The sequence below is a fragment of the Pteronotus mesoamericanus genome, unplaced genomic scaffold (genome assembly GCF_021234165.1).
Source record: "Pteronotus mesoamericanus isolate MK-2021 breed Mesoamerican mustached bat unplaced genomic scaffold, CSHL_Meso_final contig_33, whole genome shotgun sequence".
Taxonomy (NCBI): domain Eukaryota; kingdom Metazoa; phylum Chordata; class Mammalia; order Chiroptera; family Mormoopidae; genus Pteronotus; species Pteronotus mesoamericanus.
The window spans coordinates 2,198,447-2,223,409 of record NW_026555135.1 but is presented as its reverse complement, the minus strand read 5'-3'; the positions used below and the strand labels follow the sequence as shown (position 1 = coordinate 2,223,409).

Sequence of the window (24,963 nt, the reverse complement as noted above, 5' to 3'; positions counted from 1 at the left end):
TGAAGAAAGAAATTAAGGAAGACACAAATAAATGGAAGCATATACTGTGCTCATGGATTGGAAGAATTAATATCATCAAAATGTCCATACTACCCAAAGCAATTTGTAGATTCAACGCAATCCCTATTAAGATACCAATGACGTATTTCACAGAAATAGAACAGACATTTCAAAAATTTATATGGAACCATAAATGACCCTGAATAGCAGCAGCAATTTTGGGAAAGGGTAGAAGCATAAAATGGAGTAATAATAGCCTCTTCAACAAATGGTGTTGGGAGAGCTGGATGGCTACATGCAAAAAATTGAAATTGGATCATCAGCCGACACCATATACAAAAATAAACTCAAGATGGATAAAAGACTTAAATATAAGTTGCAACACCATAAAAATCCTAGAGGAGAACATTGGCAGGAAACTCTGAGATATCCCACGCAGCAATTTTCTCACCGATATGTCTCCTAAAGCAAGGGACATAAAGGAAAGAATAAACAAATGGGACCTCATCAAAATAAGAAGCTTCTGCACGGCTAAAGAAAACATCAGCAAAATGAAAAGGGAGCCGACCATATGGGAAAATATATTTGCTAATGATAACATCAGATAGAGGTTTGATCTCCAAGATATATAAAGAACTCACTTGACTCCACTCCAAGAAGACAGATGATCCGATCAAAAAATGGGCAAAGGACCTGGCAGATGCTTTTCCAAGGAAGAGATACAGAGGGCCCAGAGGCATTTGAAAGGATGCTCAGCATCACTAGCCATCAGAGAAATGCAGATCAAAACCACCATGAGGTACCACCTCACACTGGTCAGAATGGCCATATAAACAGATCAACAAAGAACAGGTGCTGGCAAGGCTGTGGAGAAAAGGGAACCCTAGTACACTGTTGGTGGGAATGCAGACTGGTGCAGCCACTGTGGAAAGCAGTGTGGAATTTCCTCAAAAAGCTGAAAATGGAACTGCCTTTTCATCCAGTGATTCCCCTGCTGGGACTATACACTAAGAATCCCAAAACACCAATTCAAAAGAACCTATGCACCCCAATGTTCATAGCAGCACAATTTACAATAGCCAAGTGTTGGAAGCAACCTAAATGCCCATCAGTAGATGCTTGGATCAAAAAACCATGGTACATTTACACAATGGAATACTACACAGCAGAAAGAAAAAAAGAACTAATAAACTTCGCGACAGCATGGATGGAACTAAAGAACATTATGCTAAGGGAAATAAGCCAGGGGGCGAAAGACAAATACCATATGATCTCACCTATAAGCAGGACCTAACCAACAATACAAAGATGCAAGGAAAATAAGACCAGCAACACTGAAAGGAAAAGAAACCAACAGACAAGAGGGAAGGTGGGGAGGGGTGGGCAGGGGAAAAGGAAGGGAAGGCGAAAGTCAAGGAACATATAGCAAGGACTCATGGACAAAACAAAGGGGAAGGATTGAAGGAGTGGAAGCGGGGAGGGGGCAAGGGAAAGTGGTGGGGGGAAGACAGAGACCAATGTATTTGAAAAAATAAATAAATTTAAAAAAAACAACTTTGAATGACAAAACCTTGCCATTCAAAAACAAGTGAAAAAAATTTGATTAAAGGACCTATACTGAGCATTGGATGCATATATTTATATGGAAGTCCAACAATTACATATATGAAGATGTATACATGTTCTTACGAATTGGAGAAGTGCTATAAAGGAAATAAAAAAAAAGACTACCCCAATTTCTTTTCCTCTAACAGTGTATTACAGTGCCGTGTACTCTCTACAGTACTGAAGTTTTTTCAGTACTTATGCCCATTTGTAAATGTTAACCCTCTCCAAGTCTCTCCTTGACCTCTGTATCAGATCCGGTGGTGTCTTAGACATTAGAATAACATGAGAGTAGCCCAAATAATCTTACTATTTCGATTTCTCTCAATCTTAATAGCTAGTCATATTTTCATGTAGCTTATGCTGTATTTGTCAGTGTGTGTCATTTATAAAATGGAGACTCCTTGAATCTAGGTGATATACCGGGGTCTGTCCAGAAGTTATCCTGCCATGTAATACGGAAAATAGAGACATTTATTGAAGAAGATACAAGGAACATTGTACAAAGGATAGTGATGCCTCAGTGTCCCTCAAAGTAGGCACCTTGAGACTTCACACAGTTCTCCTAATCACTATCAACTGCCATATAATGTTTTCCTAAATCTTATCAACAGTCTAAATTTCACCCCTTTCAAAGGGGATTTTAGTTTTGGGAGAAGCCAGAAGTTGCAAGTTGCCAAATCTGAGCTGTAGGGGGCCTGAGTCACCTGGGTCATTTGATGTGCTGTCAAAAATCTCTACACAAGATGTGATGCATGAGCAGGCACATTGTTGTGATGAAGCTGCCAATCATCAGTTGCCCGTAGCTGCAGCCTTCTGAATCATTCGAATAGCTTCTACAGAGGAATGTTCAAGTTTAATGCAAAATTTGATGCTGATTCATTGTACTCAGTGATTTTGAATGTGACGGCCACCCAGTACACATGCTAACTCAACCGCATCTACCGCCCCCACTGACGAGTACAGTGAGGTCATCATTGTTCACACATGCGCATTCCAGTCCACTCTCCTTGGCTGCCAGGTTACATCAATGTCACTGCAAACCGCTGCACGGTGCAAACCATTTTTGTTATATTAATAATGGCTAGACTCTTTCCAGACAGACCTCGTATAAATATATATTTAAACAACCATTCATTTTAAGCAAATTATAATTTCAGTTAATTGTATTCTCACAGCTTCTCATTAGTTTGTGGCATGCACTCTGGTTACTTTAATTTCTACTGTAACCAGAAAATCATTTTTTAAATTAGATATTAATGTTTTTATCTCTTTATGAATACAGATAAGCTCTAATATTTAGTACCTTTCAGGTACGTTGGTTTATCATTTGAATATTCATTATCATTGTATTGGCTATAGATTTAGAAGCTCTAAGCAAATACTACAGTTTACCTTATTTTCTTAGTAGTTGACTCTCCTACAAAGAAAATACTAGAAAATTCCAGTTAAGTTTTGTTCTTATTATAATTGCATTTCATTTGAAAATTGCTACTTTTTTGTGAAGCATTCCTTATAGTCACAGTCATCCTTAAAATTTATGAAAATAAGTTAAAGTATGTGCTAATGAAATACAAAATCCTAAAATATAGTTGTTGGCATGTCCTGGCTCAGAAGCCATGTTTGGACTGAACTGTCATTCTCATTCTTAAATAAGACCACATTTAACACCTAAGAGCCTTTTATGGTCAACTCGTACTATAGATAAAATAGAATGGTTTTCTGTGACTTCTAAAAACAGTAGGCTTATCTGGTCATTTTGAATTGCAGAGTTCTGTGTAGGTGGTAGGCATATTTTTATGACATGCATCCAGTAGCTTCTATATTTCTTTTAAAACTGAATATAGGCTCTAACTGATGTCATTTTTGACCAAGAGGTTTACATTGGATCTGTAGATCTTATCAATTTGTTTTAAAAACATTCTTGAATATGTTTTAAATAATACTGTGACAATTAGAGATGATGTAAATTGCCCTTAATAAATAAGGGAGCCTGGCTCCTTTAGGGACTCCCTAAATGGCAGGTATTATTTTATTATACATACTAATATTAAGTAGCACTATGGAATTTATAGTGAATGTAGAAACTTGTGATATATGCATAGTATTTATTAGCTCCTCAGAAACACTTCATATTAGGACTCTGCTTGTGACCCTGATGAATCTTTAATACTTCTTTCTTATAGAACCCCAAAACAAAAGAGCAAATTGAAAATCTGTTACGGAATGGAATGAACAAGGAACTGCGAGATCGTCTTTGCTGCCGAATGACTTTTGGGACTGCAGGCCTTCGTTCTGCTATGGGGGCAGGATTTTGCTATATTAATGACCTTACAGTAATACAGTCAACACAGGTAGGTATTATAAAGTATTATGTGTACACTTTTTATCTGTTTTTCTTTTGCCTTATAAATTAGGTAGTGCCTTTCTAAAAAAAAAACAAAAACAAAAATAAAACCTTAGTATCCAGAAGGTACTCCCTTGGAGATAAAAAATGTAGAATACTGACCTTTGAGTTATTTTGAAGTTATTTCTATATCCTCAAGGTCACAGGCTAAGTTTTTGATTAAGAATTATTTTGGTTGCCATTGTCAACTTCTTGACAGTATTACTTTGCACTTAAAACTCAGGCAATGAATATTGACATTTCCAGTGAATACAAAGGAACAAATATAGATTACCCATTTTGGCATATGACCATTGATAAAGATTAACCAGAGTATTTGGAAAATTTAGTTTAAAATATTTTCCTTTCACATGGTTCTCCGTATCCATTTGAGAGTTCTTTAAGACAATGTATGACATGATACCATAGATTTTATTTCTCCCCATTTTATATAGTTTATTTTGGAAACAAATTACTTCTCTTTCCAGTGAATCATCCTCTGCATCAAGGAACTATACTTTATTTGCTTGAAGCCAAAATGCATTTAGCATATACTAAAAATAGTTCTGGGCTAGAGAAATCTTCAGTAGTCATAATTCTAATCAATGCTGCCAGACAGTAAATCATCTTTAGCCTTGTTCTGAGGGAATTTTCTAGAGCCAAGGGCTAATGCAGGGGTTGGGGAAGAAGGGAGGGCAAGATGACTTAAGAGGCAGAATACATACCACCTCCCTGCCCCCATCTCCTCATCCAGAGATGCTTCAGTTCAGTCTTTCTTATGTATTGAATTTCTTTGTAAGCTTTCATTTTAAATGAAGATTCCTTGACTTTACAAAAGGGGCAAAGGAGCTGTTTGAGAAATCATTTCCTATAGAAGTGCAAATTTTTATAGGAGTTGAGTATAAAGTGGAAAAGTCAGATGGAATCTGATTTTTCAGCCCTAGCTCTTTTAAGAATCTAAGTATAGGAGGGTAAGACAAAATGGATTTTCATACTAGAGAATAATAGAATAATGTGACTTTCTGGGAGGTTTTAGGATAGTATAATCATTAGAAATAAGTAGGTGAAACTAGCCAGTTTGGGCATTCTTGCTCTCGCTCTTGCTCTCGCTCTCGCTCTCGCTCTCTCCGACTCAAAGAGAGTAGGTTGGGAAGAATAATCGTTCTTGACAGATCCATGGAAGAAGGATTCAGAAGTCACTGGGGCCTTGTTTGGTGCTGCCACATAGTTCCTTAGCATTGCTTGCCATATAGTAGCTTGTTGTATACTGCAATAAAACACTATAACTTAGTTTTAGTTGAATGAATGGCCTCAGGCAAGATATTAAATGGAACATCAATCTTATTCTGTTTCCTTTTTGAAGAGATGTTGAAAGAGAGACAAAAACAGAAATGGTATTGCATCTCTTTCTTTTCAGGGTTGTTGTCAGGATTAGATTGGCAACATTTGTGAAAGTAGTTTTAAAGAACTGTGACAGTATGAAGTGTTATATTTAAAAATGAAAGTGTTAAGGTTAGCAAATCATCCATAAGATAGTTAAATGGTTTTAGCTATTTTTATGATGTTTTCAGTCATTTTTTCATCGTCCATGGCTGCCAGTATTCCTACTTTATGGGATTTTCTTTTCTGTGAGATTTTAAAACCAAGGAATTACAAATGTGGTAAGCTATCTGATGATGATTTATGTTGCTGATAAAAATGTTTGCGTCATAAATAGGTGAAATCTTTTGGTTAGCTTTGGCCTTATGATTTAGCCAGGCCTAAAATGGTCAAAATTCTGTTCTCTAGAATCTTAAGGCAAGAAACAATGTCTTTTGGCTCTTCTAACAATTTATTTTAACCTACTGACTCTCACGTCCCATCTTCTTATTTTCTCATGTTTTATGTATCGTATTGGGTTTAATAGTTACTTACTTAATATTTCTCTGTGTGAAATGTGTCTGAAACTCCAGGAAATAAGGATTTGTCATCTCACCTTTGAGGACTGGTCTGTATTGTTCCCACATTGGTAAACAAGGACATAATGGCGGAAGCCAGATACCCAGGAGCCTATAAACTGCACACTGCACGTAAAATAACAGATTTTAAGTCACAGAAAACTGCAGGCATCAGTCAGGAACTAATATTTTGTGTTTATCTGCTTCAGGGGATGTACAAATACCTTGAAAGATGTTTCTCAGACTTCAAGCAGAGGGGCTTTGTCGTTGGGTATGACACCCGGGGGCAAGTAACTAGCAGCTGCAGCAGCCAGAGGTACAGTGTTAATTGTTTCAGAGATTAAAATGGATTGGAAAAAAACTTTATTTGTTTTTTCTAGTAGTAGGATTTCTGAAACAGGAAGCTGTCAAACAGAAGTGTGATCACATGCTAATGTTTATTTGAGAGCTAAAATAGAAGAATTTCAAAGATTACCTTTAGCTTTTACAGAAAGGAGTAATGTTTAAGAATATTTAGAGTAAGTATTTAGAATGGTACCATGGCTTATTTTATGACTTTATATTTTGACAAAGACACTGGGTAGGAGTAATGATAGAGCTTGTATTTTCTCACTATAGTTTTATTTGATTAGTTTTATAGTATTTTTTACACATAGATAATCATGATATACTTACACTTTTTTTCAGCAGGTGATTGATTATTCATATTGTGTTTATTAAACTCTCTTATTTAATTTTTCTCCATTCTTTTTGCCTTTTCCAGGTTTATTTCTTAGTAAAAGAATCATCAAAAAATGAATGGGGAAAAAGAAAGAAATTAAAATGTCAATTCTCTTCTTTGCTAAGCTCCTTTAAAAAAAAACCTCACTTAACATTTTGGAGCATGAAGCTTAAATAGCCAATGATTATAAGAAATCATTGTATTCGGCTACTATATATTCAGAATAATTGTAATATGAAACATTTATTGTGGAAGGTTGCTTTTTTAAGGAGTATGGTGAAACTAAGTGAAGTTGTTTTTTGTTTTTTTTTTAATTTTTAGGCTTGCTAAACTCACTGCTGCAGTCTTACTGGCCAAAGATGTTCCTGTGTACCTTTTTTCAAGATATGTTCCTACACCTTTTGTAGTAAGTGTGTTGTGTTATTGATCTTAGAGTTTGCTGCTCTTGAAAAGATTTCTTAAATCAACCAGATTTCAAATATTTGTCTTACATATAGTTTTGTATTAAGTCATAGGAAGTGCAAAGGAAAACAAATGTTACTCTGAAGAAACTGATTTATCAGGCAAGCAAAAAACAATTAAGGATAGATTTGAACACACTGCTAGCATGTTTGATCTGCGTGTGTGTGCATGTGTGTAAACTTTGTATTTAGTGATGGTAGGATATTCATACTCACCAAAGAGGGTCACAAAAGAAATCTCAACAAATACCAGAGAACTGCTTATCAAGCTATAGCCCTGGACCCCAATGCAATAAGATTAGAAATAAAGAAACCTAATGTTGGAATTTTAAAAACACATATATAAGTAATTTATGTATTAAGGAAGATATCATAGAGAACATTAGAAACTACAGGCAATCCTTACTTTGTGTAGTAGCACGGGACTATAAAACCATGCAAATTGATGTTAATAATTAATGCAAAAAGTTGTTCTGTAACAGTTAAAAATTTTTAACAGATTTAGTTTATAGAGTGGGGAAGGGAGGGAGAAAGAGAGGGAGAGAAACATCAATGTGTGGTTGCCTCTCACACACCCCCAACTGAGAATTTGGCCCACAACCCAGGCATGTGCCCTGACTGGGAATCAAACCAGCGACCCTTTGGTTCACAGGCCAGCACTCAATCCACTGAGCCACTGTAACTTTTAAAGTTTTTTGGTTTTCTTTTTTATCAAAACATACTCTTAACCCTTACTATTAGTTAAAAAATGTATAGAGAAAAAAATGGTAAAACTAATATTTAGTACACTGTAATTTAAAACATTGGGAACTAAAGTGTTTTATTCCTTTGTAAAATAATTTATCAAGAGTATGAACAGTGCTTGCTTCTTGTCATATCCCTTAATGACATGAGTGAGCATCTTTTCTATGCCTTAGTGAGTCGTCACACTTCCTAAGTTTGGGTCAGCTTTCCACATTTTATCCTTGGTACTTTCAACATTGTAAAATATCTCTAAGAATTCCTTTTTTTTTTTCTTTTTTTGCTAGTATCACTTCCTCAGAGACATCTTCATCCTTTTCATCATAACTGTATCCCCCACTTTTATCAATACATCCGCCTTCACTAACTAAGCTCATCTGGTTGCAGATTTAGAGTCTCTTGAATAACAGCAGTGTCAACATTCTTAGTTTTTTCTGTAGCTCCATTTATATTTGATTCAAATTTCACTTTTACCATTATTACTTTTTGTGTTTTTGCTCCACTTTGATCTCTGTTGGCCAGTTCTTTCTTTCAGCTATCCATTTTTGCAAGTGGTTGTGTGGGTTCACCACTAGGAAATGAGGAGGTGACACAACTATGTGCTTTTCTGTCTGTGTGAGAGATGAGTAACAGGTGCACAGTGATCGATCACTGACAGACCTTACCAGAGTGACATGATTGGTCGCTGATCATGATGGATCATAATTATCTACATAATGATTGTAGACTGAAGAGCTAGCAGCCAAATTTATACTGAAATTTGAACATGTTGTTGGGAGACTGGTATTACTTAACTAAAATATGGTGTTAGAGCCCTGGCCAGCGTGGCTCAATTGGTAGGATCATTGTCCCATAACCAAAAGGTTGTTGGTTCGATTCCTGGTCACAGCATATACCGCATTTGTGGGTTCAGTCCTTGGTCCAGGTGCATGCAGGAAGCAACCAATTGATGTTTCTCTCTCTCCCTTCTTCTGTCACTAAAAACAGTGATAAAATGTCCTTGGGTGAAGATTAAAAATTTTTTTTAAATAAAATAAAATATGGTGTCAGAAATTCATATATATTGGAACTGTGCAAAGCAAGGACTGCCTGTATTTAAAACTGAGCAAGAATAAATAGGGAAAATTATGGGCTGTAACTAAAGCCCTACTTCAAGGGAAATTTATAGTCCATCAATATATTAGGAAAAAGAGATTAAAATGATGAGCTACGCCTTTAACTTAGTATGTTAGAATGAAAACAGAGTAAATCCAAATTAAGTAAAAGGAAGGAAATAATAGATATGAGGAAAAATCAATTAAATAGATAAAGATAAGAGGGTATCAACAAAAGCATTAGTTGGCTCTCTGAAGAGACTAATAAAATAGACAAACCTTTAGCAAGGATGCTCAAAAGAAAAGACACAAATAAAGAAATTTAAAAGATGAATAATAAATACAGCAGAGACTAAGAAAATCATAATATCCTCAACATATTGCAAATAAATATGAAAGCTTAAATGAATTGGCCAATTTCCTAGAAAAATTAATTAATACATCAAAACTGATAAGAAATAGAAAAACTTGAATAGGCTTATAACCACGAAAGAAATTGAACTGATAAATTTTTTAAAGATTTTATTTATTTATTTTTAGAGAGGGGAAGGGGAGGGAGAAAGAGAGGGAGAGAAACATCAATTGGTTGCCTCTTACATATCCTGGCCCAAGACCAAACCTGCAACCCAGGTATGTGCCTTGATCAGGAATCAAACCAGTGACCTCTTGCTTTCCAGGACGTGCCCAACGAACTGAGCCACACTAGCTAGGGCTGAGCTGATATTTTTTACAAACCTTCTCAAATTAAATATGCCAAGTCCAGGTGATTTTATAGGCAAGTTTTGCCAAATGTTTGAGGAAGAGATGTCTCTATAAATGGTGGCTAGTGATTTTTTGGAAATATACTGAGTGGCTCAAAGAATTGAAGAAATTATTAAACAGTTGAGTCTAATGAATGACAGAAACCAGGGAGGCTCCAGAAATTTAGAATAAATGGTAGGATTCTGCCCCTGAGTTGCCAGTACCGCTTACTGTCAATCCCTGTGTGGCCTCCCTCTCCTACTGAAGGTAGATTTGCTCCAGGTGGCAGGTAAGTTATTTTTAGCAGTGCCAGGTTCATACCCTTTATCACCATGACCTTGAGTTAAAAGGCAGTTTTACTTGTCTACCTGCAGCAGAAACACCTTAGAGAAGGACTGTGACCAGGCTTGCATTCTGGACCAGTTTCTGAATTAAATCACCAGGGGATAGGTTACTCTGCTCAGAACTGGATCATGTGTCCATACCTCCCTGGTCAGGGGACAAAAAGTTGGGTGTAACGGTAGAGTAGGAGGAATATCCTAGGCAGACAAATACTACTACAAAGAAAAAGGAAAATCCAACCTCTAGGAATTAACTTTGGAAGAAGAGATGGTGAGTCGACCTTTATATGATAGTAGAGGCCACAGAGTATATATACAGATTTTCAAATTGGAACCCATGTTCTACCCTTGAATCTCCTCCTTGTATCATCTTGGAGAAACCTCAGTATAAAATGTGATGGACTAGGTGATTTCTAAATTTACATCCAGCTCTTAACATTTAATGATTATATTAACCACTCATATCTCGAGAGTCTAGTGGAGTGTCTGGCATATAGTAAGTGCGCATTAAATATTTGTTAAATTAACAAAATAATTAAAAACATTTATAGGACTAAGTTAAATGAGACTAGGGGGAAAAGCCATTCAGCCTCACAGGTGGTTATTGGTGACCTTTTAGAAATGGGCCCCGCCCAATGAACTGGAGTTGATTGTTGAGATTTTAGGCTATTTATATCTTAATGTCTTGTCCTGTTATCTAGTCAAAGGTATTCTGATGTCAAATGTATGCATAGCCAGAAAGCAAAATGAAATGATGCTCTTACTGTCATCCACATGCAGCCATATGCAGTCCAGGAGCTCAAAGCAGTTGCAGGTGTGATGATTACGGCCTCTCACAACCGCAAAGAAGACAATGGGTACAAGGTAAACCTTGGACCCCTATACTTTACTTATTTATGTCGTTTTTTATTTTGTTTAAATAAGTGCTGAGTATATTTTCTACACCAAGGAGCAGAGCTAGACATTGGAGACAGGAAGATAAAAACGTGGAGAGCATCCCTCACAGGATGGGTATCCCTAATAGCCCTATGGCCTAATGGCTCTCACCATGTACTATCATGACAAGAGTCTCTTTATTGGTCTCTTTCCTTCTAATATCTTCCTGCCCTTGATTTCCCCATTCTATCCCAAATCCATCTTCTCTTCCATTTCAGAAATAAAATCATATTGTATCAAAAACTTGGAGAATAGATGGAGTTTGCAGGAAGCCAGAGGAAGAGTACCTTGATGTCACTCTCTGCTCCCTCAAACCTTCTACCCCCCTGGCCGCAGCACCCCCTGATGTGTCAGCCTCTGTGACGGAGAGCAGGGCGGAGCAGGGTGGTGAAGAGTGGCCCTGGAGGGGCAACAAGCAGATGCATAGCACAGTGTTGAGCCAGTGTGTGGGGCTCCTGGGTGATGGGTCCATGCTCTTATATCTGTTTTTCTTCTTCTGTGGGAGGTCTCCAGGTGCACTGAACTCTGTTTTACTGGGAAAAATAAGATTTAATAGTAATCTAAGATTTTGGCCCTGGCCAGCTCAGTGGGTAGTATTACCAGTTACAGAGGCAGGGAAGAAGCATGATTAATTCAGTTTTGGATATATTAAGTTTAAGGTATTTGGTCAACCAGATGGCAACATCCTATATGCAGCTAGATACATAGATCTGTTGCTCAGGGGAGAAATATGGGCTGATGTTACAGATTTGGGGGTCACCATACATCTTAGAGTATTTAAGAGTATTTGGAAACTCTGTGGATGAGCAACCCAGAGACCGTATATAGTGGAAAAACAGGTCCAGAAAGAATCCCTGCAGAATATTACCTTTAAGAGAAGGAAGAAAGAAGAAGCGCTGGAGATAGGAGGGATGATGAGAAAATTTTGGTGTCACAAAAACCAAAGAGGTAAGAGAGTTGCAAGGAGGGAAAAGTCAATGGTCAAGATTAACCCAAATCTCCCCTGCGCGTCAGACTCCTAAATCCAGCCACCTACTTGCTGTCCACTGGGCTGTCTAGCAGACATCTCAGAATTAGTGTCTCCAGAAGAGAAGTCTTGATTCCCACACAACATGCCCCATACATACCCACATGTGTTCCTCTCAGCCTTCCCATTCCTATAAATTGATATTACCACTCCTTCCCTCCTGACATTTAATCTACTAACAGGTTCTACACATTCTACATCTAAAATATAGTGTGTATGTTCAATATGTTTACTTCTGTCCATATCTTCTACCTCCACCCTTCCGAAGCATTGTTGTTTTCTGTCTGAACTTCAGCGTCCTAGCTGGTCTCTTCCCTGCTTCCATTGTTCTCCCCTGCAATCCGTTCTCCACCAAGTGGCCAGGCGATCTTTTAAAATATAAACAGGTTGTGTTACTTTCCTCCGTAAAATTCTTCAGTGGCTTCTCATTCTTCAAACAAAATCCAAACTCCCTGCCATAGGGCTTATAGGACTCCGTCTCCTACTTCTTCGACCTCGTTTCATTCACTGCTGCCCTGTGCTCACTACATGCCAGTCCCACTGCCTCTTCTTTCTGTTCCTCCAGTTCCTCCAGTGGACCAGGCCCTTTCCCACCTCTGAGCCTTTGTAAATGTTGTTTCCTCTGCTTGGATCGCCCTTCTCCAAATCTTGCACACTGGCCTATTTTCATCCTTCAGCTTCCTGCCCAGATGTTTCTTCCTTGAAAAGACCTTCCCTGGTCACCATATTTGAAGTGGCTTCCCTTAGTGACCTTTTGATCATCTTGTTTATTTTCTTCATAGATTAACTTAACCTCTATCTCCAATTATCTGCCTTCTTTATAATGAATTACCGTGTTTGTTGACAAGTTTTTTTGGCCGCATTCCCAATATAAGCTAATGGATAGAGGGACTTAGTTTTAATATTCAGTGCTTTTGAACATATTTGTCACATAGTAAGCCCTCAAAGCCTTCCTTTTCTTAACATAGAAGTTAGAAAGTATAAAAGTTAAACAGCCTAAAAAGTTAATAAAAATAACCTATCCCATCCCTTTTCCCCAGTATCTCTTTCAGAAATAAACACTGTTTTTTTCCAATTTTTGTTTTCTTCCAGAGATAGTCTATGCATGTATAATCAGATATATTATCATTCCCTCCTTTTTTCCATGAATGGCAGAGTACTATATACAGCATTCCGCATCTTGCTTTTTGCACACAGCAGTATGAAACAGCCTTCGAGATCATTTTCTCCATTGTTCCATTGATAGATAGGTCTGCCTCACTGGTCTTTAAAATCTATATAGATGAATCCTAATTTATTTAACTATTCCTCTGTTGATGAATATTTCATTTGTTTCTGATCGTCTGGTTATAACATATAATGCTATAATACTGTAATGACTGTTCTTCTACATAATCTTTGTTCATATGTGCAAGTAGATTTAGGTAGTCAAGGTAGAACAGTAGTTAAGAGTATGGTTTGGGTTTGAAACCTACCTCTGTGACTCAGAAGCTTTGTGAGCTCAGGCAAATTACTTAATTTCTCTGTGCTTTAGTTTCCCCATCTGTAAACTGGGGGAAATAATAGAACCAACATCATAGGGTGGAAGTGTGGATTAAGGGAGATAATGAAGGTAAAATACTACTACAGTGTCTGGCTCCAATAAATCCTCAATTGTTTGCTGTTGTTATTATTCTTATCATCTATAGCAGCAAATTAATATAGGAAGATTCTATATTTTTTTAATATTATTGAATCTCCTTACTCATGAACAGGATTTATCTTTCTGTTCTTTCAAGACTTCTTTTAGATTCTTTAGTAACATTTAAAATTTTTCTTTAGGTTTTTTTACATTTCTTTTAAAGTTTTATTCCTGGGTGTATTTTGTTGCATGGATTTTTCTTGTTACTCTATCAGGTAGGGATACTTTCTGTTGTAGGTTCAGAAAACCCAGAAAAGTGGCTTAAGCTGATGAGAGTCAATTTTTCTGACATAACAGAAGGCCCGCAGGCAGGTGGCTGCTGGCGTGGTTCTGTAGCTCAGTGATGTCAGGCCTAGCATCTCTGCCAATTTTTTTCTTGGAGAGGGAGCTTTCCCTCAAGTGTGGTCATCATATCATGGTTACTCTATCTCTAGGCATCACATCCACATACAAGGCAAGAAAAATTGGACAGGGAGAAAGGCCAGCATCCTTTTCTCACTTTTCGTAAATGTTCACAGAGAGCTTTCAGAGCTATTGATAGAATCTTTTTTGTGGCATGGACATCCCTTCACAACAATTTTTGGTTTTGCTTTTAGTTTCTGCAGGAACCTTAGGAGTTTCACTGACTAGGAGCAATTTCTGTGTTAATTTAGACCTTAGATTTGAAATTTTTCTTAAATTGCCCAGAATTGAAGAAAAACTCATTATCTTTCTATAATAGTGGGCAGAACTATTTCTATTCTGCATTTCCACTGAGAGGTGCCTCAGTTCCAATCCCTCCTTCCACAACTCAAGAACCAGCTAAATGGACAATACCCAAACCCCAAGCAGCCACAGCATCAGCCCACAGCCTTGTCGCTCTGCTTGTCAATCCTTTCCTTTGTTCCCCGCACCTGGAGTTTTTCCTTGCCTTCTTGTGAACTAAGCTATGCATTTGAGATAATACTTGTTCTAATATCTTGGCACAGAACCTAGTACCTAGTACACATTCAAGTGTATTCTTTCCTTCATTCATGATGCAGTAACAGGGATTCATGTCATACACAGGGTGGAAGTCAGCATAGATATTCTCTCAGCAGAGTCCCTTCTAAGTTTGAGAACCTTAGATGAATTAGAGAAATACATTTTCTTGCCTTTTTCATTACTTTTATTTTAGTATCTGTTGATCAAATTACCTGACAAACTGACAATTTCATTAAATACTGAAATATGTATACTAAAATATAGATGGGATAATTAACATTGTCTTTTCACAGACTTTATTTGGTGTGACATAAATTCTACTTTAATTCAAAACTTAAAATAATTTCATCTTTAGCACATGAACAGAACCACTTTATAATGCTAAAATTTTATGGTATCAAGTTTTCTGGATATCCTATGGTTGCTTAGATTATCTTAGGTATATAGTGAATATAAGAATATGATTAGATATTGTGGTATATACGTATTGTATGTCTTAGTGATACCCTATTTTTATTAAAGTATACTTCTAAAAGAGAAAGAAGAGATGATCATTTTGATGAAGAGTCCCTGTGTAATTATTACCATCAATATACTTTGGTATTTATTATACTAGTTCCATGCTGACATTTTCTATTTGGTTAATTTGGGCTGCTTCTTTATGAAGTGAAATATCTTTACTGTAGCTAAGAAAATATTTGATCAACATTTCAAGTTCTTATAGCTGTATTTACCTATTATCTAGGTTTATTGGGAAACAGGTGCTCAGATCACATCTCCTCATGATAAAGAAATTCTGAAATGTATAGAAGAATGTGTGGAACCCTGGAATGGTTCCTGGAATGATAATTTAGTGGATACCAGCCCACTGAAGAGAGATCCCCTGCAGGACATTTGTAGGAGATACATGGAAGATCTGAAAAAGATCTGCTTTTACAGGTATCCAAGTGGGAATATATAATATTACCTTAGAATAAGAGTAACAAATAAGGGAAAGAAATAGGGATAAAAAGGTATTGGCCGCTTATTATATTTAAAATTATGGCTAAATGATACTATTCGTAATAGTCAAGACGTGTAAATAACCTACATATCCGTTGATGAAGAGGTAAATAAAATATGGTATATCCATACAGTAAAATATTATTCAGCAGTAAAAAGACATAAATTATGGATGCATACTGCAGCACGGTAAGCCCTGAAAACACTATCCTAAGAGAAAGAAGCCTGTCACCAAGGACCACATACTGTACGATTCCATGTAAATGAAATGTCCAGAGTAGGCAAATCTAGAGAGACAGAAACAGAAAGTACATAAGTGGTAACCTGTGGTTGGGAGGAATGGGAGGGTTAGGAACTAGCAGCTATGGGGTATGGAGATTTTTTTGGCAGGGGGGCGGGGAATGGGAATGTTCTAAAATTGATTATGATAATGGTTGAAAAACTCTCAATATAGTGAAAGCCATTGAATTATACACTTTAAATGGATGCATTGTATAGTATATTAATTAACTCTCAATGAAACTGTTAAAAAGTATAGCTAAATATATCAATTCCCTTTATTTAAAAGATCAAGAGATTTTCTCTAAAATTTTATTTTTCCTTTTCTATTTACATATTTTCATGAACTATTTCATAAATAGCTAACAGTATTGCTAGAAGGCCTTCTGGCTGACTGGGGATATTTTCTCTATCCAACAAAATAGACTTTAGCTTTTTCTGTAGTTTATTTTAATTATATCACAAATAACAAGTTTTATGATTGATTGAATGATGATTTTCCTTTACAGGGAATTAAACTCAAAGACCACCTTGAAATTTGTACATACATCTTTTCATGGGGTTGGACATGACTATGTGCAGTTGGCTTTTCAAGTGTTTGGTTTTAAACCTCCAATTCCAGTACCAGAACAAAAAGATCCTGATCCTGACTTTTCTACGGTTAAATGCCCAAATCCTGAAGAGGGAGAATCTGTGCTGGTATTTTTTCCTATATTTAAATTATTATTAGTGTATTAAACTTCATCAAATAGATGGAACTCACTGACAATTCAAAGATTACTTACAAAAGCAGAAAGCACTTTAGTTTACATCTTTTAAATTATATTGGAGCCATATATTGTTTTGTTTGAAATCTCCATGGTAGATATCCCTAATTCTAGGTTTATTTTAAATTTAGCTGAACTAAAATTCATAAATTCTAAAATTCATATCACTAACATAGTGCCTACATTTAGAAATATTGACATTTAATTTAATGTCTTAAATACAATCCAGCTTTTCGGGTCACTGTTTCAGGAACTTTCTTTGAGACTGGCAGAGAAAGAAAATGCCCGGATAGTGGTAGCCACAGATCCTGATGCAGACCGACTGGCAGTGGCAGAACTTCAGGAGAAGTCAGTAGAATCTGTTATTTGATTAAAAGCTTAAATCTTGAAAAACAATTTTTAAGTCTTACAGACTTGTTGGAAATGCTAAATAAATAAATAAATAAGAAATCTGTAAGCCCACTATCTAGGGATGATCACCTGGGTTGATTTTAACATTTCCTTTTTATGTTTTTTGTAATCAAATATTTAAGATATATTTGTTTTTACAAAATTGCAATCATACTATACAGGGTGGGACAAAAGTACGTTTACAGTTGTCTGTATGGAAGGTAAATCAATAATAAATAATACAAGAATAAATTCTATTTTGTGTGCTGACAACTGTAAACCTACTTTTGCCCCACCCTGTGTATCGATTTATCGATTACTTTTCACTTAATAGCGTACTGTGAGCATTTTCCCTGTTCTTAAATATTGTTTAACATATTAAATTTTTAAATGACATAATATTACAAAAGATTGCTTATCAATGTGATCATTTCCCAATCTTGGTCCTTTGAGTGGCTATGTATTTTTGCCATTATAATGTTATGACAACTGTCTACATGGAATAGACATCATATTTTTAACTCTTTTCTCATTAAGTAGAGTAATAAAAGTAACAGTTTTTCTAAAGACATTGCTACCGTATCTACCCTAAACTCACCCCTAGTTAGAAAAGCAATAGTAAATGTTTTCTTGAAAATTCCATACACTAGTTCTTATATTTTCCCATGTGAAGTATGATAATTTGTAGGTCTTTGGTCAAGAAGGTTTAATGAGAAATTATAAAGGTCTTGACTTGAATTTATTCTCTCTACAGTGGTCATTGGAAAGTTTTCACAGGGAATGAGTTGGCAGCTCTGTTTGGGTGGTGGATGTTTGATTGCTGGAAGAAAACTAAATCAAGAAATGCTGATGTGGAGAACATTTATATGTTAGCCACCACAGTCTCTTCCAAAATTTTGAAGGCAATTGCACTTAAAGAAGGATTTCATTTTGAAGTAAGAATACATAATATCTCTGTGCTACTTTTCTAAACCTATTTCTATAAATTCAAGCTGTCTGCCCATCAAAACTGACTTTTATTAATTTCATTTATAATTCCCACTTTTTATAATTTTGTTAACACTTAATCTTTTTGATGATTTAGACACTTGAGCCAAATTCATCCAGTGTGTGAATTTCTGAAACTAAGATAAAATGTTCTTTAAAAATTGTATTAATGCTTATTATTCCATACAGCAGTATCTGGTTTTCATATTGGGAAAATCTGGCTCCTGGGGAGCTCATCAGTAACATAAACTCCACTCCAAGAAGTAATAGGTATCATGGACCACTTGTTTAGGCTCTTCAAGTTAAGAAACTCTAAGTAGTCTTCGAAATTGCAAACTAAGATCTAATAATTCTACATCCAAAAAACAAATAATGCTTTTTTCAGCACTGATCATTAACCTTTGTGATCCTCAGGCAGTTAAACTGATGATTTTAACAGCGCCTGGGAATAATGTCAATTAAGATTTTCCTCTGCCATCTTTGCCTAGTATCAGTAAAAATGTCACCTTGGGGCATTTTTCTTGAGCCACAGTCAAGTTACAATTGTTAACATTAATTGGCTGAATAAAAGAAGATTGTACTTACTGAAATAGAGTTTTCAACCTCAGCTTTTCTAAAATATAAATAGCAAAATAGAAGAAATTGAAAATTTAAGGCTAAGATTCTGAATTACAGTAATATTAAATTAACATTCTTATAATTACTATTTATGTCAAGAAAATGTGTAATGAGCACAAAAGAGAAAAAAGAAATGATTCTGAAAACCAATATTATAAATTTACTTCCTTGCTTTTTTTGTTGGAAGTAGGGGTGGCTTATGGTTTTGGCTTTTATTTTTATTTTCCAAGGAGGAAATAGAGAGGTGAATTAGAACGGTGAGCTCTAGAGTCAGTGGGTATCACATGCTTTTTCTGTTGACTCTAAAACAGTTCCTGTCTATAAAGGGAACAATAGCTGGTCAGATGGAAAGTCCTGAAGTCTAATTACTAAGGAAGGGCATGGTGTTATGGTAAAGAATGTTTGGTTCAAGTATATGTTGTGATAATGTTGAATGTGCATCATTGAAAAGCTTTATGGCCTTTGATTACTCAAGGAACTAAACCACAATCTTCATAAATACTCTCATATTGATGCTTACTATATAGCTTAAAAAGGACAGTTTGTGAAATGCAGTGCAATTGAATCCTGCCTCCATCTCTTTTACTGAACCTCTGAGCCTGTTTTAGCAACAGAGTTTTTGTGAACATTAAAAATGATACTAGGCTCTGTCCAGTGTGGCTCAGTTGGTTCGAGCTTTGTCCCATGGCCAAAGGGTTGTGGGTATGATCACCAGTCTGGGAGTGTATGGGAGGCAACCAATCAATTCTCTCTCTTTTTCTCTCTCCCTGTCTCCCTTCCTGTGTCTCTAAAAGCAATGAAAAAGGTGTCCTTAGGCTAGAATTTAAAAAAAAATGATAATGGCTTTGGCCAGCTATCTCAGTTGGTTAGAGTATCATCCCAGTGTCCCAAGGTTATGGGTTCAATATCCAGTCAGGGCACATTCAAGAAACAACTAATAAATGCAGAAATAAGAGGAACAACAAATTGATGTTTCTTTCTCTCTCCCTCCCCTCCAAAAATCAGTAAATAAATTTTTAAAAATGATAATGGTATAAGCACTTGTTATACTTGTTATACAAATAGTAGATGATCATAATATGTTACTTTGTGAATATATGCATCACCACTTGTAAATATTGGATTATATTTGGTGTAAATCACCTATTACTGTACTTCATAAATAGGTCATTGGTCCCGGCAGTATGTGTATTCGTGCACTTTATATGTTTACCATCGTATAAATCTTTGTGGATGAAAAACCATAACAGAAACTCACTATGATATTTTTATGTAGTGCATTTAGTGGCAGGCTTTTCTCTAATATGTATTTATGAGAGAGTCACTTAACAAGAGTGGCCTCCTCTGCATTTCAGGAAACATTACCAGGTTTTAAATGGATTGGAAGTAGGATAAAAGACCTCCTGGAAAATGGCAAAGAAGTCCTTTTTGCATTTGAAGAGTCTATTGGTATGTAGTAAATGTTAAAATCTTTGAAATTTGAATGAGAGCATTTTTTAAAAACATAGTAATTCTATAGAGAGGAATTTTTGTCTTCTGGTTCTGTATTCTGAGTCGAGGTAAAAACCACAGAGCTTTCAGAAACGTATAGATTCATTTCTCTTCAGAAATAAAATACTCAGAAGTCCCCTAAATTCCTTCAGTCTCAGTGGCTTTCATTTATTACCAGGCTTTTAATTCATTGGTCCTTCTGGAGAAATGTAAAGCTATTGAAATTATTGCAGGCTTACATTTTCTTCTTCTTTAATTCTCAGGTTTTCTGTGTGGAACTGCAGTTCTGGATAAAGATGGGGTGAGTGCAGCCGTTGTTGTTGCTGAGATGGCATCTTACCTGGAAACCATGAATATAACATTGAAACAGCAACTGATTAAAGTTTATGAAAAGTAAGTCCCACTAAATTTGTTTTTGAGAACTAGTCAGTCCTTTTGAAAAAGTACTAAAATTGTCTGAATTAAGGACTGCCACTTTCCACATAATTCTATAAGTGGCTTATCTGTAATACATACTTTTCTAAAGTTATCTGAAATCTGATTTGACCTCTTTAAATCTTTGTGCAGGTATGGTTATCATATGTCAAAAACTTCATATTTCTTGTGTTATGATCCAACTACCATCAAAAGTATATTTGAAAGGCTTCGCAATTTTGATTCTCCAAAAGAATATCCAAAATTTTGTGGGACATTTGCTATATTGCATGTACGAGACATTACCACTGGATATGACAGCAGTCAGCCTAATAAAAAATCAGTAAGTATTTTTTTAAAGGGTTTTTTAACAGTTTTTATTTTACTTTTTTTAAAGATTTTATTTATTTTTAGAGAGAGGGGAAGGGAAGGAGAAAGAAAGGAAGAGAAGCATCAATGAATGGTTATTTGTTGCGTGCCCCCTTACTGGGGACCTGGCCTGTAACCCAGGCATGTGCCCTGACTGGGAATCGAACCAGTGATGCTTTGGTTCACAGGCCCGTGCTCAATCCACTGAGCCACATCAGCCAGGGCTTTTTAAACAGTTTTTAATAATTCATACTATGGTGAAATAAAGGAAGTTCAAGTCTATTAGTTTCTTGAAACTAGGACCCATTGTTTTTCTCCAGAGCTGTTGTAAGTCCACTAACTGGCTCTCTGACTCTGATTCTGTCTTATCACTCCTCAAGTGAATGCTACCGACTGAGGGTAGAGAGGTGAGAAAAAGAATGAGAAAGGCAGACAGAAAGAAAAAGAGAAGCGGGGAGGGAGAATGTGTGATGATGCTAAGTAAATAATGTGGCCTTTTTTAGATTTTTTATTTCATTTATTTTTTAAAGAGAAGGGAAAGGAGGGAGGGAAACATCAATCAGTTGCCTCTGACACACATGCCAGGTGGGACTGGGCCACAACCCAGGCAAGTGCCCTGACCGGGAATGTAACTGGCGACCCTTTGCTTTGTAGGACGATGCCCAACCAAGTCACACCAATCAGAGCTAAATAAATAATGTTGAAAATAAAGCCTAAAAGCCTGTAATTTTGAAGCTACACATATTTCTAGTTGTAATCTCCCTTCTCCTATACCTCTAGCCAACTTTATTCTCTAGACCTCCAGCCAAATAGAACAACTTATAGTTTCGTGTGTGTGTGTATTTTTTTTTTAAATTTCTTTAGTTTTGCTCAAAGTATTTCCTCAGTCTACTTTTTCTCCCTACTGTTGGAGGTCCACACCGTAGCCATTATTCAAGACTTAAGGCAAATGTCACCTCCTCCACCTATCCTCCAGGTCCCATAAGCAGATTATCTTTCTCCTGAGTTTTCATTACATATTGTGGCTTCCTCCTGTCACTCATCACTTTCTATCTCATGTTATCTGTGTTGTATGTGGCATATCCTTTTCTGATATATGTACCGTTATGCCTCTCAAGTGTCCTGCCAACATGGTAGGTGCTCAACAAATGTCTGAATGCCGTGCACTGCTGATCATTTTTAGCCTAAATTGTCATTAATAACATCCTGATGTTGACTCAGGATTCTAGGGCATGATATGTTTGGAAAAATCTGTAGCCTCCCATGGAGAATACTATCCACATTCCCTTTGTGTATATTCATCCAGTCAACAAATGTTAGTTCCCAGTCATTAGTATTCAGTCCAAATATGTGTGTGTCTATTTTGTGTCTTTGTGAACTACTTGAAGAAAAGAACCAATTTTTTTTGCCTCTTTTATTTTTCTGTTGTTGCTGTGCTTAGAGTAGTTCTTGCATTATGCTTTTCCCCCTTCTTAACTCCCTTTAAAGTGTACATTTGTCATTCAAAGGGCTTTTCTGTCTTCTTCACTGATGCTCAAAACAGTTCTGTAAGGCAGGTTGTATAGATATAGTTAATCCCCTAAGGGCATATAGTAAGTGTCAAACACTTCCTGAGTTCTTTCTCTCCACACTTCAGAGTGACACTCATCTGTGTGTTCAGCAGGCATTTATCAAAATGCTTCTGCACTTCAGGCCCAGGCCCAGGCCCACTGGGGATACAGCAGTGACAAGGCACTGTTTCTGCACTCGAGAGTCCAGTGGGGAAATGAACAAGTAAACAGTGATTACTTTACAAAATGATAAGTGCTACCACGAGGTGCATAGGGTGTCATGGAAGGGCATAGGAAGGGCCCTTACTCAGATTCAGGGGGCCCACTGAGTTCCAGAGTAGGAGGAGGAGTTACTCAGACATAGGAGGAACAGAGGGCGTTTCGGGTGAAGGGAGCAACAAGTGCCAGGTCTGGAGGTGAGGAGACACGTTCCCATTTAAAGAACCACAGGTCGTTCTCTAGAGTGTGGGGTGTGAGAAGAACAGCACGTGTGGATCAGTTAGTGTGCTGTTTCATAACTGAGACGAGAGGTGACGGGAGCCAGAACTTAATATCGTAGCAGTGGCGACGGAGAAAACTGGACAAAGTTCGGTTAAGTCAAGGATAGAATAGACAGGACTTGCTAGTTGATGTTCTATGAATAAAAAGTCGGGGAGGAAGTTATGTCTTAAGCAACTAGAATATGGTAGTGGCACTGACCGAGAGAGGGACCTCAAGGCGAGGGCCAGGCTCAGGACACCTGAGGAAAGGCACCACTGTCATCCCCTCTGTTTCTGTTAAAACCCCACAGCTCCCTTGAGGTGCCTTCAAAGACTGACCCGTGGTCTGGGAAGAGTACCAGTGTTAGTCCCTATTTTTACTGTCAGTAAAGCTTCATTTCTTCTTTTTAAAAATCTTTAGGTAAAATATATTTAAAACATTTTTGCACCCCAGTGAATTATTTTGGCTATCTTTCAGGATATGTGCACTCTGTTTTGGTGACACATGTCACATGCATTTTGCCATGTATAATATGCGCTTTTTTTGCTCAAATTTTTGAGGGAAAAATAAGGGTGGACATTATGCACAGGTATAATGATTGCATACCATGGGTATAATATAATCCCATGTATAATGTGCTTAAAACCGTGGATGCGCATTATACATGGGAACACATTAGACACAGCAAAATACAGGAAGTACTTTAAAATTACAAAGCACTTTGCAAATGTAGGAGCAGTGTAAACTTTGATACAGGTAGACCTGGCTTCAGCTTCTTGCTCTGCCACTTAGCTGATGATGACCTTGAGCAGGCCGTTTATACTCTCTTTGAGCCTTGCCTGTAAATTGGCAGTAATATCTACTTTGTAGGATTGTTGTTGAGGCCCAGAGATCATGTGTGGAAGGTATGTAACCCAGTGCACGTACTATTATAATGTTCAGTAAGCGGTATGTATATTTGTGAATTATGTATATAACCTTCTTTTGTCTTTTATAATTCTTTAAAAAAATTTATTTTTAATTGTGGTAAACAATTAAAAATGAAACATAGAATTACCAACTTAACCATTTTCAAGCATACAGCTCAGCAGCATTTACTGCGTTCACACTGTTGTGCAGACCTCCAGAACGTTTTCATCGTGCTAAATAAACTGAAGCCCAGTACTCATGAAACAACTCCCCATTTGCCCCTTCCTTCAGCCCTTGGCAGCCACCCTTTTACTTTCTGTTTCTGTGAATTTGGCTACTTTAGATACTGCATATAATGTAATATATCTTAAAACTCTTGAAAGTGAAAAAGTTACCAGGTGTGATTAAGCTGTTATTACAATTGTGCATAGGTGCTGCCTGTGAGTAAAAACAGCCAGATGATTACATTTACTTTTCAAAATGGCTGTGTTGCTACTCTTCGGACAAGTGGGACAGAACCAAAGATAAAGTATTATGCAGAAATGTGCGCATCACCTGACCAGAGGTGAGAATCCACTTTTTAGATATAATATGTAAAAGTTTTAGTAAGATATAATTTATGTACTAAAGAATTTGCCCATTAAAGTGTATAATTCAGTTGTTTTTAGTGTGTTCAGAGTTGTGCAAGCACCACTACAATCAATTTTAGAACATTTTCATCACCTCAAAAGGAAACCCCATACCCATTAGCAGTCACCTCCCTTTTCCCTCCCTCTCAGCCCTAGGCAGCCGCCAAGCTGCTCTCTGCCATTATCGATTTGCTGCATATTCTGAACATTTCATGGGCATGAAATTATACAATATGTGGTCCTTGGTGGCTGGCATCTTTTACTTAGCATGTTTTCAGCATGCATGCTGTAGCATGGATCAGTACTTTATTCCTTTCTTTTAAAAAATTGTTTTCATGGCCCAATATTGTTCCATTGTGTGGATAAACCACATTATTATCCATTTATCAGGTGATGAACACGTGGGTTATTTCCACATTTGGGCCATTATGAATAATGGTGCTA

General features: G+C 36.7%; 1 protein-coding gene across 1 annotated transcript in view; it reads left to right on the top strand.

Moving 5' to 3' along the window:
• The window catches only part of PGM2L1 (phosphoglucomutase 2 like 1), a 53,349-nt gene that overhangs the window by 21,529 nt on the left and 6,857 nt on the right, over positions 1–24,963 (top strand). Inside the window, exons 2-13 of the mRNA XM_054576265.1 lie at positions 3,792–3,959; positions 6,138–6,244; positions 6,971–7,055; positions 10,808–10,891; positions 15,380–15,573; positions 16,425–16,614; positions 16,933–17,030; positions 17,827–18,007; positions 20,033–20,126; positions 20,432–20,561; positions 20,736–20,925; positions 24,322–24,455. Coding sequence (XP_054432240.1) covers positions 3,792–3,959; positions 6,138–6,244; positions 6,971–7,055; positions 10,808–10,891; positions 15,380–15,573; positions 16,425–16,614; positions 16,933–17,030; positions 17,827–18,007; positions 20,033–20,126; positions 20,432–20,561; positions 20,736–20,925; positions 24,322–24,455 — 1,655 coding nt within the window. The remainder of the gene's footprint in view (positions 1–3,791; positions 3,960–6,137; positions 6,245–6,970; positions 7,056–10,807; positions 10,892–15,379; positions 15,574–16,424; positions 16,615–16,932; positions 17,031–17,826; positions 18,008–20,032; positions 20,127–20,431; positions 20,562–20,735; positions 20,926–24,321; positions 24,456–24,963) is intronic.